The sequence below is a fragment of the Lissotriton helveticus genome, chromosome 12, assembly GCF_964261635.1.
Source record: "Lissotriton helveticus chromosome 12, aLisHel1.1, whole genome shotgun sequence".
Classification (NCBI taxonomy): domain Eukaryota; kingdom Metazoa; phylum Chordata; class Amphibia; order Caudata; family Salamandridae; genus Lissotriton; species Lissotriton helveticus.
Genome location: NC_136073.1, coordinates 568725636 through 568738522, shown reverse-complemented (window position 1 = coordinate 568738522; position 12887 = coordinate 568725636). Strand labels below are relative to the sequence as shown.

At 43.6% G+C, this 12887-nt stretch overlaps 1 protein-coding gene across 1 annotated transcript in view; it reads right to left on the bottom strand.

Moving 5' to 3' along the window:
- Nucleotides 1-12887, bottom strand: part of LOC144798814 (septin-7-like) — a 240577-nt gene that overhangs the window by 113618 nt on the left and 114072 nt on the right. Inside the window, exon 3 of the mRNA XM_078669860.1 lies at nucleotides 9198-9304. Within this exon, the coding sequence (XP_078525986.1) occupies nucleotides 9198-9304 (107 nt within the window). The remainder of the gene's footprint in view (nucleotides 1-9197; nucleotides 9305-12887) is intronic.

Here is a 12887-nt window from a genome sequence, read left to right as displayed (position 1 = left end):
GTGCAGAAAGGGAGGCGTACGTGCTCGCACGCAAAGCATATAAAAAAGCCATCATCTCAACTAAGTCTGCTTTTTTTTCTGAGAGAATATCAACAGCCCCCAATAAATCTAAAGAGATTTTCAAGGTTCTCGGTGAATGAACAACGGACACCAGGACACTCCCGAATTTGCCTCCTTCCGCAGAGTCATGCAATGCCTTGAACACCTTCTTTATTGACAAGATCTCGGCAATTAAAAAGTCTATCCCTCTTTCCCCTCTCTCAGCTATCGCTGTAGTCCCTCCCATCAACACCTCCACTCTGACCTGTTTTCCCACACTCGATCCCGACTCTTTAGCCAAGTTGGCTACTCGGGTGAAATCTGGCTCCCCTAAGGATTGTTGCCCCCCTTCTGTGTTTTGTGACATTGGTCATGCTCTACTGCACTGTATTCTACCCCTACTCAACACCTCCCTTAATTCTGGCACAGTCCCTAGTTCTTTCAAGGAGGCCGTACTGGTGCCCTTGTTAAAAAAAACTGGCGCGGACCCAGCGGTCCTCGCCAACTACCGGCCCATCTCTCTTGCCTTACCTGTCTAAAATCTTGGAGGCACATGTGACTACTTGCCTCTCGCAATTCATCGAGGAGTCCAACTTCCTGGAAATGAACCAGGCCGGTTTCAGACCAGCCCATTCTACCGAGGCTGTGATCCTCGCCGTGTTGGACAACCTCAGATGTAATGCTGACAGAGGACGCCCCCAGGCATTGGTCCTATTGGATTTGTCGGTGGCATTCGACACGGTGGATCATAACATCTTACTCCACCGTGTCGAGACCGCCGGAGTCCGCGGGCTCGCCCTGTCCTGGGTTAAATCCTTCTTAGAGGGTAGATTTCAAGCAGTTAGTTTGGGTCCCTTCAACGCCACCAGTGCACCATCACCCTGTGGTGTTCCCCAGGGCTCTTCTCTGTCCCCCCTCCTTTTTAATTTGTATCTTCAGCCTCTTATTCACTCCCTGGGTAGTTGGGACGTCACCGTATTTAATTACGCTGACGATTTAGAAATTATTTTTCCCCTCTCCTCCCCGGACGCCATCACCAACTTTAAGGCGGTCATGATTCACATCCAGCATTGGATGAATCAAAATCAATTAAAGCTCAATCCTGGGAAAACTGAGCTCCTCCTCCCTGGGAGAAGCGCTTCCCACTGGGGTCCCCAGTATTGGCCATCCGAGCTTGGTCCGTCTCCTTCTCCTGCTGGCTGTGTAAAGAGCCTCGGTGTCATTATTGACTCTGAGCTCACTCTTAAGGCCCAGGTGAGCGCCGTAACATCTTCCTGTATGTTTCAGCTACACAGGATACGGAAAGCTGCCCACCTCTTGACCCCTGAAGCTTTGCTACAAGTTCTAATAGCATTGGTGATGTCCCGCCTGGATTTCTCCAATTCCTTGTATCTTGGCCTCTCCAAATCCCTGCTGTCTAGGTTACAGATCATTCAAAACCAGGCTGCCAGACTGGCATTTAAAATCCCCAGATGGCAATCGGCCAAACCTTTACTACATCAACTACATTGGCTTCCAGTTAGTGAAAGAATAGCCTTTAAGGTTGGCTGCCTAGTCTTTAAAGCCTTGACTGGTCCCTCCCCTGCTTTCTTGAAGTCCTTGGTTACCCCCTACTGCCCTTCCCGTACCCGGAGGTCCACTCACCTTCAGCTTCTAGTCACTACCCGGTTTAAACTTATCAAATTAGGCAGCCGCAGCTTCTCTCATCTAGCTCCCAAATTATGGAATTCTTTTCCACTTTCACTCAAGACTTCATATTCACTCTTATTACTTAGGAAATCTTTAAAAACTCTGCTCTTCTCACACTCCCAATAAATTCTCTCCTGTACAGTCTCAATGTCCTATCAGCGCCAGGAAACTCATGGTGACAGTGCGCTCAACAAATGCCCATTAACATAACATAACATAACTTTCATTATTAAAGTTAAAGGTCATACAATAAGCGTAGAACAAAGCCACAAACATTTGGGTGTGAATAGCTAAACAGACTGGCAGATCCGTAAACACATAAAACCTTCATAAGGTGGTTAATCAAAACAGCGAGGGTCCACTTCCCTCAAAGGACTTCTGAGCTACTCAGCACTCTCCTATTTTACTCTGAGGTGCTCCTCTAGGGCACACAGCTCACCGTGACCTTGAAGGACAAGTTTCACTGCCATTTGGAATGGCGAACCATAGACCCAGATGGACAGTTCATCGGACAGCCACAGCTCAAGTGAGCTCCTCACTCTCTCCTAACTTAACTTTCACCCTACAGTCAATTCTAAACAAGAACAGGAGCAGTTGTCCAGCAGAAATTATGAAAACAAACATTAGCAAAGGCAATAGTTTGGGCTTTTGATATTATATGTGGTCTTCAGGTGAATCTCACACAGCACCAGTGCGAAATTCCCTCAAACCGAACAGGTGCAGCCCAGGCACACAGCAGTGTAACTTCGGTATGCACACAGGACATGGAAGGTATAAGCAATAGAGTAGGCCTGGGCGGAGTTTCACGTACAAAAAAAACTGCCAAGATACACTGAGTTCCGCGAGCGGCAGAGAACATTACCTCGTGCCATTTGAACAGATTTTTAGCACCGGGTGTTTGTCCCGCGCTGTAAAATCAATGCAAATGGCATCACACAGCGCAAGAGGGCACTGCTTCTTTCTGCCGCTCGAGTAGGAGTTCTACTCTAGCGACAGCTTCCTCAATGCGATCGGAAGGCTTCTCAATGTGATCAGTAACGACCATCCACGACCGCCTGCATTGAGAAATCTCGCTGAGAAGCGATCTAGCATTGGATTTTCCCGGGTCACCAACTTAATGTTGACGAGCAAGGGGAAAAAAAAAATCAGCTACGCTGAGTTTTTCGGAACTCTGGGAGTGTGAAAACTACACAGACTCCACAAATGAAGCGGAGTTCACCGCCCAGGCCTACTATAAAGGCTGTGTAACTAAACACAAACAGGTCACTGTTGCAGCTTCTCCCTCAGACACAACTGTTACAGCACAGTAGGAGCAGGGAAATCTTCACACATTACAACACGGGCAGCAAGCTTCCCCAACTTATTCTAAATAGGTAAAGCACATCAAGCATCAGAACAATCTTTAATACCAACACACATAAAAAGGTTGAGCACAGAACACTCTGGCTACCCGACGCACACAACCAGATACAGCACATGCAACAGCAGTACAAGTTTTCTTACCATGTCCACAACTTGAATGACATTCAGGAGCTGGGCAAGATTAGCTTTCAAACACAAACGCACGTACTTCACATTCAGTTGTTCTATAACCTCCTCTCACCGAGAAAAGGCAGACCTTATGCAACAGGACTGCAAGCACCTCTAGCATAGACACCCAAACTCACAGCATTTAAACACTAAAAAAACGAAGTAATTAAGTTCCACAATCGGGCAACAAATCGTTGTAAACAAAGCGAGATAGATCGAAACCAGATCGAAACCATTTCCTTTAATTCCTAAAAAGGCACTATCAACTCCATCTTGATTTAAGGCGTCATTTTCTGGCACAACCAGGCACATGTTCTTCAAAGACCAATTGTTGAATTATTTACCTCTAGAAATAACTTTACCTCTACAGAGAAGGTAGTGGCTGACTATTCCAATCTTCCACAGCGATCAGAGGAGAGGAATCTCCATGCCAACAATAAATACTAGATCACATTAGTATGATAATCTCCAAGGAAACTGGGGCCTCACACCTGCAAGAATTGAACCTTGAACAAGCCTAGAACAGATTAATGACTGACCTTCAATTTAGGTCAGGTAAGAAGAGACTGCCACCAAATAGGTGCAGCCTTTTGACAGTGCTCAAATAATTTACTTCTAAAAATAAAATAAAGGATAGGGAATAAAACATGTAATATACATGTTACCATCTACTATTTAATGACCTTTTACTAATAAACAGATGTGGTGGAGGCCCTAGCTTAATGTTCAACGAGAGCAATGCTTAGGGTACAAATGCATCTGAAGAAATGCTGTGGGGAATAAAGAACGAGTTCAAAGAAAAAAAAAGACAAAAAACAATGTTCTTGCTGGCTGACTTGGCAATTAAGTGCCCAAGAACGATTGACGTTAGCGAACTCAGAGTCCTGAAGGGTCTGCAGGCCTTCCAGGACTCGGAGTTGGTGGCCCGCTTTCAGCTCACGTGTGGGCTGTACGCGGCTCCGGCTGGGGGCAAACACCTGCAGAACCGGGGAGGCGAGCATCTCAGCAATGGGAATGGGTGCCCAACCCCGCGTAAAGTGGGCTAGGGGGCACACTGCCAGAATGGGAGTGTGGAACGTGCCAACGGAAAGACCTTCAATGGAACCCACAAGCAGCCCTGATAAAGTTCCAGCTGTGGATTGAAACGCGTTGGCGGATGTCCAATTCTTACTTTCCACGACAAAGATATTTTCGGATACATTTGGAGTTAATGGACTTTGATTTGGTGCACCCCCCTTCTGTACAAAGTTTGCTTATCTGGTTTCAAGTGGAGCGGAATTGCGGCAAGCTCTGGAAGTAGTTGCACAAGCTTCTTTTTTTACTGTTTTACTTGGGATTTGATGTGCTGAACCGTAGTCAGACGCGTTTTGAGCATTTTCTTGTAACGGTATTCATAACCATTCATTGGATGCCTGTGTACTGCTCGTCATGTAAACTACATTCAATCTCCTTCAGTCTCGAAAGAAGATCAAAAAAGAAGACAACCAAAAAAAAAAAAACATAGCCCAACCTTAAATTAGCATGGTCTATTTATTCATGGAACCTTTCCTTTACCATCACAGTTAGAATTTACTCAATTGGAACTTTGAGATAACTACATCATTTCAGATAAACCAGAATTACTATGTTGATAAGAGTCTGAAATGTTAACACGTTGACATTTTAAGCCTTTAACAATCAATTCCAACAAGCTTTGAGTCAGAAACCGCCCAATTAAGAGTGGCTAGTTAATTTAGTAGTAAAAGAATGGATCAAAAGGAAAATATTGCGACATCACGCAACAATGTTGATCAAGAGCTTGGTGACATATGTCCAAACCCGGCAGCGGAAAGAAAACAATATAACAATGGAGTCGATGCCCATGGGCACTACCAGCAATAAATGGAGTTGCGGTACCTTGTAACTTAAGACTTCTTTGAAGAAAAACAACTTGCACTCATCCAAGCCCCACACTAACAGGAGGAGTATGCACTGGATCTGTATTTACAGCCACATATGCTTCTAACTAGCCTCTGTTCCGAATAGACTCCTCTCACGAAACCCAGCTTGAAGGTCATCAAAATGTAATAATTATTTCTATTAATATTAAGTCTAGACAATGGACTGTTTTTTGTAAAAAGACTCGAAGTCAAACACTAACTTCACATTCCTGTAGTGACATAATTACTACTATATCTACACATACATATATTTAGTAATATAATGTGCTGCTGCTAAGATTATTATGTATTACAAAAAAAACAAAAAAAAAGAGTACAGTATTAAAAAATGATCGCCCTTAGTTATACTCAATGTTCTAATTGTTATTTATTAATAAAACATTAATTTTTAAACTTGGACAAGAGGATAAGCACAGATCACAAGGAAAGGGAAAATACACCAGACAAAAATGAACTGCAACCCAGACACACTGGGAAATACTGGCAATAGATGTACGTCACTAAAAACCGAACAGACCTAATAAGAATCTAAATGTGGGCATGCCGATATCATGCGCTACATCAGCTGCTTATGAAGTGCTTTGGAGAAGAGGCACAGCATTCTTTGATGATTTTTCTTTGCTGTTATTTTTTCAGCTACAAGCAAATTTCTTTAGGTTTACCAGAATGCCTCAGTATCAAGGGAAGAGTTGGTAATCTATCCTAAAAAGTTGCAGTCCATACCCAATCATATTTTTTCAATCTGTTGTGGTTTACGGAATTTAACAATGAGCTGTAGTCGAAAAATACAAAATGTGTACAGATGGGACATTTGGAACGTAAAACCAGGAGGACCACTACATTTAAGGCTGAAGTATTGGAAGTTGTGGATAACACTTGGTGAAAACTAGTTTGGCTAATGAAAATTACATATTGTTTATACGAATAATTTGACCCAAGTTTGCAACAGATCGATAACGGAAACGTCCACTATCCATCGTTTCTTAAAAAGCAGGTAAAAAAAAAAAAAAGAAGAACTGAATGGGACAGCATTTGCTTTCTGTTGTTCAGGTGATGCAGATGGCCTTGTAAAAAATACTAACTATTCACCATGACAATGAGCAGTATGCTACTAACTAAACCTCCTGTAGAACAGATCTACTACGATGAATATCAAAATATCGTGACCCTTTAATCCACCATCACTAACATGGTAATAGGTTATCAATTTCTTCCTGCAACAATAGCAGTATTTAATACTATTCTTTATTTAAGAACAGAGCTCGAATTCCACATACTGCTGATCATATGGACATGTTTCGTCATTCTGGCCATTACAATAACCTAAAGGGCTGAAGAATAGGACTAAAAGTTAGTGGATACACTGCTATGCTAGACTTAATGACCAGCCTAATAATCTTATCACTATCACCAGGTCAACAAAAACAACGTCTTTCGGTCAACAACAGCAACAAGAATAAGTGTGGAAGGCTCTGGGAAAAGCCTTAAGAAGCCCTCAAAAAAGTAGCATTAACTGCCTTTCGTTCTCTTCCGAAAAACGAATTTTAAAACAGAGAAAACCCATGTTTCTATGAGACCGCACACCCCCTTCTATATGCAATCCAGGCTAATTCGATATTAAATTAGAAAACACCCTATACATATCCATATCTTTAAAAAAGAAAATGAGCACCTAGTAACCCTGCACCCCACAAAAAGGGAAGAAAACCATGTCGAATTACACATACTAAAGGGGAGACAGAAGGAGACCAAGCATAATTCAACTGAATACTACCAAATTTCACTGCTCAAATGAACGCCAGAAGTTGAGCAACTTAGAAGTCTTAGTCTACTGGTGAGATCTTTAAAGTTTTATCAAAGTCTTTCTGTGGATGTCAGATTTCACCTTGTGCCTTCGTCATTCTTACTCAGCCTTTTCTGCTTCTACCCCTCGAACACAGATGTGTATTTACTCAAGGGTGGTTAGACATTTAATTACACATGCACATGAGCTTTGAATCCTAATTAGGACTAAAAACAGTAGGGGTAACATTTGTAAGATATAAGAAAAGAAACTATGCGGTCTAATATGAGCCACAGGAAAACATGTTTTTTGCTCACTGAAGTGAAATGTTTGTATGCACACATTTCGCTCAACGCTCTATATCTCCCCTTTCCTAATGCGGAAATAAGATTATAAACCTATTGAGCTCTAAACTACGGGAATAAAACCCTTGCAAGAACCATCTTCCGTTCGCCAAGATGGGATATTAATTTGTGGGACTCTGCAATTGTGACATTAAGGAGATTAGCTCACTGCGGGCAGAAAGGCAAACAACAAATGCATTCCAACCAAATATAGCCACAGACCACAGTCTCAAAATATATACTAGCCAACTAAATCAAAACGCCCAACGTTAGGCACATGGAAAAAAGCCAGCTGAACACTAGAATAAAATGCATCAACAGATGCATGTCATGGAGGGCCAAATATTTAAAATATACCAATTGAGAGTCCCAAAATCAAGACGGGGACAGAATGGGAGGTTAAATAAAAAACATTTTTAGAAAGGACAATAGTCAACAGGGAGAGATTTAACCCCTTGGCCGCGGTGGTAATTCCGCTGGGGGGGGGGGGGGGGGGGGGGAATATCACACGGCGCCGCCATGCTTGTGACGGAACCACTCCGTCATGAGCCATGGGCGCGCTGTGCTTATGACTGAGTGGTTCCATCACGGCCCCACCCGCTCATTATTTCACCCGAGCAGGCGGGGAACTGATGCCGCGTGGGTGGAACGGTCGCGGCATGACGGTACCATTCCATTATGAGCACACGGCACCCGTGGCTCATGACGGAGTGGTTCCGTCACAAGCATGCAATGCAAGGAGTTAAACAAAGATTCATCACCTCATTTACTAATCACATACAATTCATGTTTTAATTCAACTAAGGACTTGCTTGATACTAACTGATGGACTTGTAATGAAAACATTTTGCTTTGAAGAAGGGTGGGAGACATAGAAAATCAAGGGAAACTGACAGAGGGGGGGTGTCTTTGCTCTACAACAGAAAAGATGCTAAACGCAAATTACACCAAACTTAGCATGAAAGTAAAACTTTACTCAAGAAAATGCTTTCGCTTGCTGTAAATTGGTTAAAGTGGTTGAGGAATCAGAGTTGGAAAAGTGATTTTTGTAGGCCTCAAATTGAATCAAGTTATCAGGGTAGTGATTTTGGACCATCAGCTGGTCCACAAACCAGCAGGTAGCCCTTTGGCCAAAGGCTGTTCGCAACAAGAGTTGGGCGCAGGATACCATTGTATGTAGTATATGATCAAAAACAATCCCCAAAATGGACATAAAAACACAAAGATTAAAGTGTAGTTAAAGTTAGCTTGGGTTAAAACATCTTAACATAGGTTTAAAAATTCATTAAAAAAACAGATAAATGGTTATGAATTTAAAAAAGAAAACCACTAAAAGTCACAGGTTAAGGTTAGGAGTGCAATCCATTCCTTGCACAATACACATGAAAACAATAACTCGCACACCAAATCCAATGATTATGAGCACACAATATTTATACCAAAAAATAAATCTTAAATGCACGTCAAGAATAGAAAAACACTCAAACCAACAAATTACATTAATAGTCACATATTTTATAGTGCTAATGTGATATGTATTCCCAACTGTAAGATTTATCACATTTGTAATTGCACCAGTCGCATCAAGGGTGAGGCCATGAACATCCCCCTTAATGAATTGGGGACTAAGAAGTTGCACGGCTGCTGTACAAGTTAAGGACTGTAGTCTTAACCGTAATTTGGGAATATTATGGCTTTTCAGTTTCAATATTCAAGCATAACTGCAATTTAATACTGGGGTTTCAATTGAATTCCTCAGTTTTTTCTCTAACATATGTTAATGTGTCCTAGGCAAAGCCAACCAGAAAGGAGACTACTAATAAACAGTCACAGTAGCAAAAACTGGTTTTAGACGCCTTGAATGATTCTTACCTGGACAGTCTTTTTAATGCGGTGTGAGGGTCCTGGATACTCCTTCGAATAGAGGTCAGTTAGGAAAAGGGAGTTAATGAGCGTAGATTTCCCTAGACCAGACTCGCCTGTAAGGAAAATGAGACGAAACATTATGACATGCATCGTCTTAATCTCCCAAACACTGAAACAGCATCAAAGGTAATGATTCTCAGAACTTCCTAGTAGAATTGTAGAACATGCCACTACACACAAATCAACTCAACAACCTTCACATTACATATCCATTGGCCTAGTGGTGTAACATGCAGTGTAGAAATGCAAATTCAGAAAAGAGGATTGACCACTAGCTGATAAGGAGAGAGAAAGGGGAAACTGAATCTTTAACATCTCTGAGAAGCCCCTCTTCAGACACCTCACTGAACACAACCCTCAAGATTCTGGGTGCCATACTAGAGAAGGCTGTCCAGGTGACTTCATATTCGATCTTTCATTGGCCCAGACCAAATGTTCCTTTTCAGGTAAATAGGTTTATCACCGAGTGTAAAAATATGCACAGTTTGTCAGAACACAAGCCCAAAGGGTGCAGAAAATACCTGCAAAAAGCATTGGCAAAGCCAACATGTCTGACGTTGGCAGTAAGCCTTTTGGCTTTATTGATGCCAGCTTTGTCATTAAAAAAATATCGAGGGAGCTGGCCAATATTAAAAAATATATATTTATCAGCCAAATGCAAAAAAATGTTTAGGTTACAAAATGCAGATATAGAAAGAGTAGTCTCTGGTACTGAAGGGAATAAATTTGTGTGTGGATGTGCTCTTGTGAAAAATGCAGATTGGCATCACTCGCAGCGAAGTGTTGTCAATCTGCATTAGTCACAGGCTGAAGTGGGCTAAGACCAGTATCGCACCCTTCTGTAGGAGGCGGAACAAAAATGTGAATGAAAAAGCCGACCAATCAATGAAGAAAACTGGCTGAAAGCCTGTGTAAATTTAGTCTAATTTTAGTCTAATTTTTAAACTATTTTCATAAAATCAAACGGTCTTGGCTGACGCTAGATCTAACAAGCATTTGCAATGCAATGGGTCTCGCATTAGGAAAGTTTGAGCTATTGGTATTGTAAATGGCAAAGTTTTTATTTATGTTTTTTTTTTAAATAGCTAAATTAATAGCTTTGTCATTTACAATGCCAATAGTTATAACTTTCGCAAATGTGATACCTATAGCATTTGTAATGCAATATGTTTTGTATTTACATAACTTAAATGGCATCCCAGAAGCGCAACCGCGCTACGCCGCCGGCCTGCGACCAGGAAGTCAGGCAGGCCGGGCGGGACAACCGGAAACAGGAAGTAGGAGGGCGTGAGCCTACCCCGCCTCCCACGGAAGAGCCGCGATTGTTTGCAGCACCGGAGCAGGCAGGAGCCTACCCTGCGCCCCGGTGCCGAAGAAGGGAGGAAGAGTCCTGCTGCCGGTGAGTGGGGCTTCGCTTTGTGGCTGGCCTGCGAGGGCGGGGGGGGCATGTGGGGGGCATGTGTGTGTGTGTGTGTGTGTGTGTGTGTGTGTGTGTGTGTGTGTGTGGCGGCGGGCTGTGTATGTGTGTGAGCGTGCGTGCGTCTTGGAGTCTGTGTGTATGCGTGTGTGACTGTGGGGGAGGAGGAGGGGGTTGCCTGTCTGGGTGCCTGCGTGTCTGTGTAAGTGCGTGTGCGCGCGTGTCTGTGTCTGTGTCTGTGTCTGTGTCTGTGTCTGTGTCTGTGTCTGTGTCTGTGTCTGTGTCTGTGTCTGTGTCTGTGTGCATGCATGCGCGTTAGGCTGGGAGTATGGGAGGGCGGCGCAGGACGGAACGTGCGCGTTCGCGCACACGAATCCAGCCTGAAAAAGCTTGTGCACCCTCTTGTCCTCCTTCCCCCCCAGACTGATCGCTATAGGTCTCCAGCTGGACACATGCATCCTTGCGGATGCATTTTGCCAGCGAGACCCAAAAACTGTCACCTCCACCCACTCATTACTAGGCGGGTGCAAAATCTGGATTATAGTAAAGGGGGAGGGAAATACGGCGACTGCTGTTTTTTTTTAATGTGATTCCTAACCCCATACCTCAAGGATTTGGCGGATTAAATCTGAATTGCGTGCTATTTTTGTCACTGGAGTGCAAACAGCCATATACGATTCCACAAAGATCTATAGAGCTGGACATGTTCCATATGACCCCAGTGGTTTTCAATTTCTGGTAGAGACCACTTGTAGGACGATCGCAGTTGGGAAACACTGAAAGCAATGTTCTAGGTTTGTAAAATTCGGGCCTCTTTCTTCCCTACGACCTCAAGTTAGAGATCCTGGCGTCCATGCCACCAAACGGATTTCTGGTGCGAAACATTGTAATGTTGTACTTTAAATAATAAATGAAATTCCATTAATGGGTTCCATTAATTTTGTTAACATTGGGTTTGATTACACTTGTGCATAGTTGTTCTTCTTTGTAAGGAATTACATACACGTTTTAATGAATTCGGTAAATCTGAAATAAACTTTGATGAGGATGATGATGAAGGGTTTGATGCCCGATCGAAGTTCAGTTGATTAGTGGTGAGACATTGTCTTACAATGAATACTTGTATAATGGGTGCACAACACTCCGATGCCTGAATTTAGCCTGGTCTAGTTTTTAGAATAATGCAATTAACTGAAATACACTTTAGCTCAGGGGATGCTACTAGAGTGCGCCTTAACAAAAACAGCGACTAAAATCAGTGTCAACTTGAATTGCATCTGCTCATGCTTAGATCCATAAAAGGTTTCAAGTATAAATATTCTAACAATAATTTACAGCATGATAGAGAACTTTAAAGTGACTGTTCAAAGTTTACACCTAAGCTCTACGACAACCAGTCTCAGACTTATCTTCCCAGACGGTGCCCTTTTGTGCTTTTTTTTTTAAACCTATTTACGCCGCCGGCCTGCGACCAGGAAGTCAGGCAGGCCGGGCGGGACAACCGGAAACAGGAAGTAGGAGGGCGGGAGCCTACCCCGCCTCCCACGGAAGAGCCGCGATTGTTTGCAGCACCGGAGCAGGCAGGAGCCTACCCTGCGCCCCGGTGCCGAAGAAGGGAGGAAGAGTCCTGCTGCCGGTGAGTGGGGCTTCGCTTTGTGGCTGGCCTGCGAGGGCGGGGGGGGGGGGGGGGGGGCATGTGTGCGCGCGGCGGCGGGCTGTGTATGTGTGTGAGCGTGCGTCTTGGAGTCTGTGTGTATGCGTGTGTGACTGTGGGGGAGGAGGAGGGGGTTGCGTGTCTGTGTAAGTGTAAGTGCGTGCGTGTGTGTGTGCGTGTCTGTCTATGTGCATGCATGCATGCGCGTTAGTATGGGAGGGCGGCGCAGGACGGAACGTGCGCGTTCGTGCACACGAATCCAGCCTGGAAAAGCTTGCGCACCCTCTTGTCCTCCTTCCCCCCCAGAGTGATCGCTATTGGTCTCCAGCTGGACAAATGCATCCTTACGGATGCATTGCCAGCGAGACCCAAAAAGGTCTAGAGAATATGCTGTAACGTTCCAGAGAAAAATACTCTATTGCGCTGGAGAATTCATAGCACCACGTTACACCCATAGCAATGGGCAACAGAACTTGCCCATGACTGCATGAAAGAATGACAATTCTGGCAGAAAATGCATTTACTCTATTTTGAGCGTGCATAACAGACAGCAGACATTGTATTA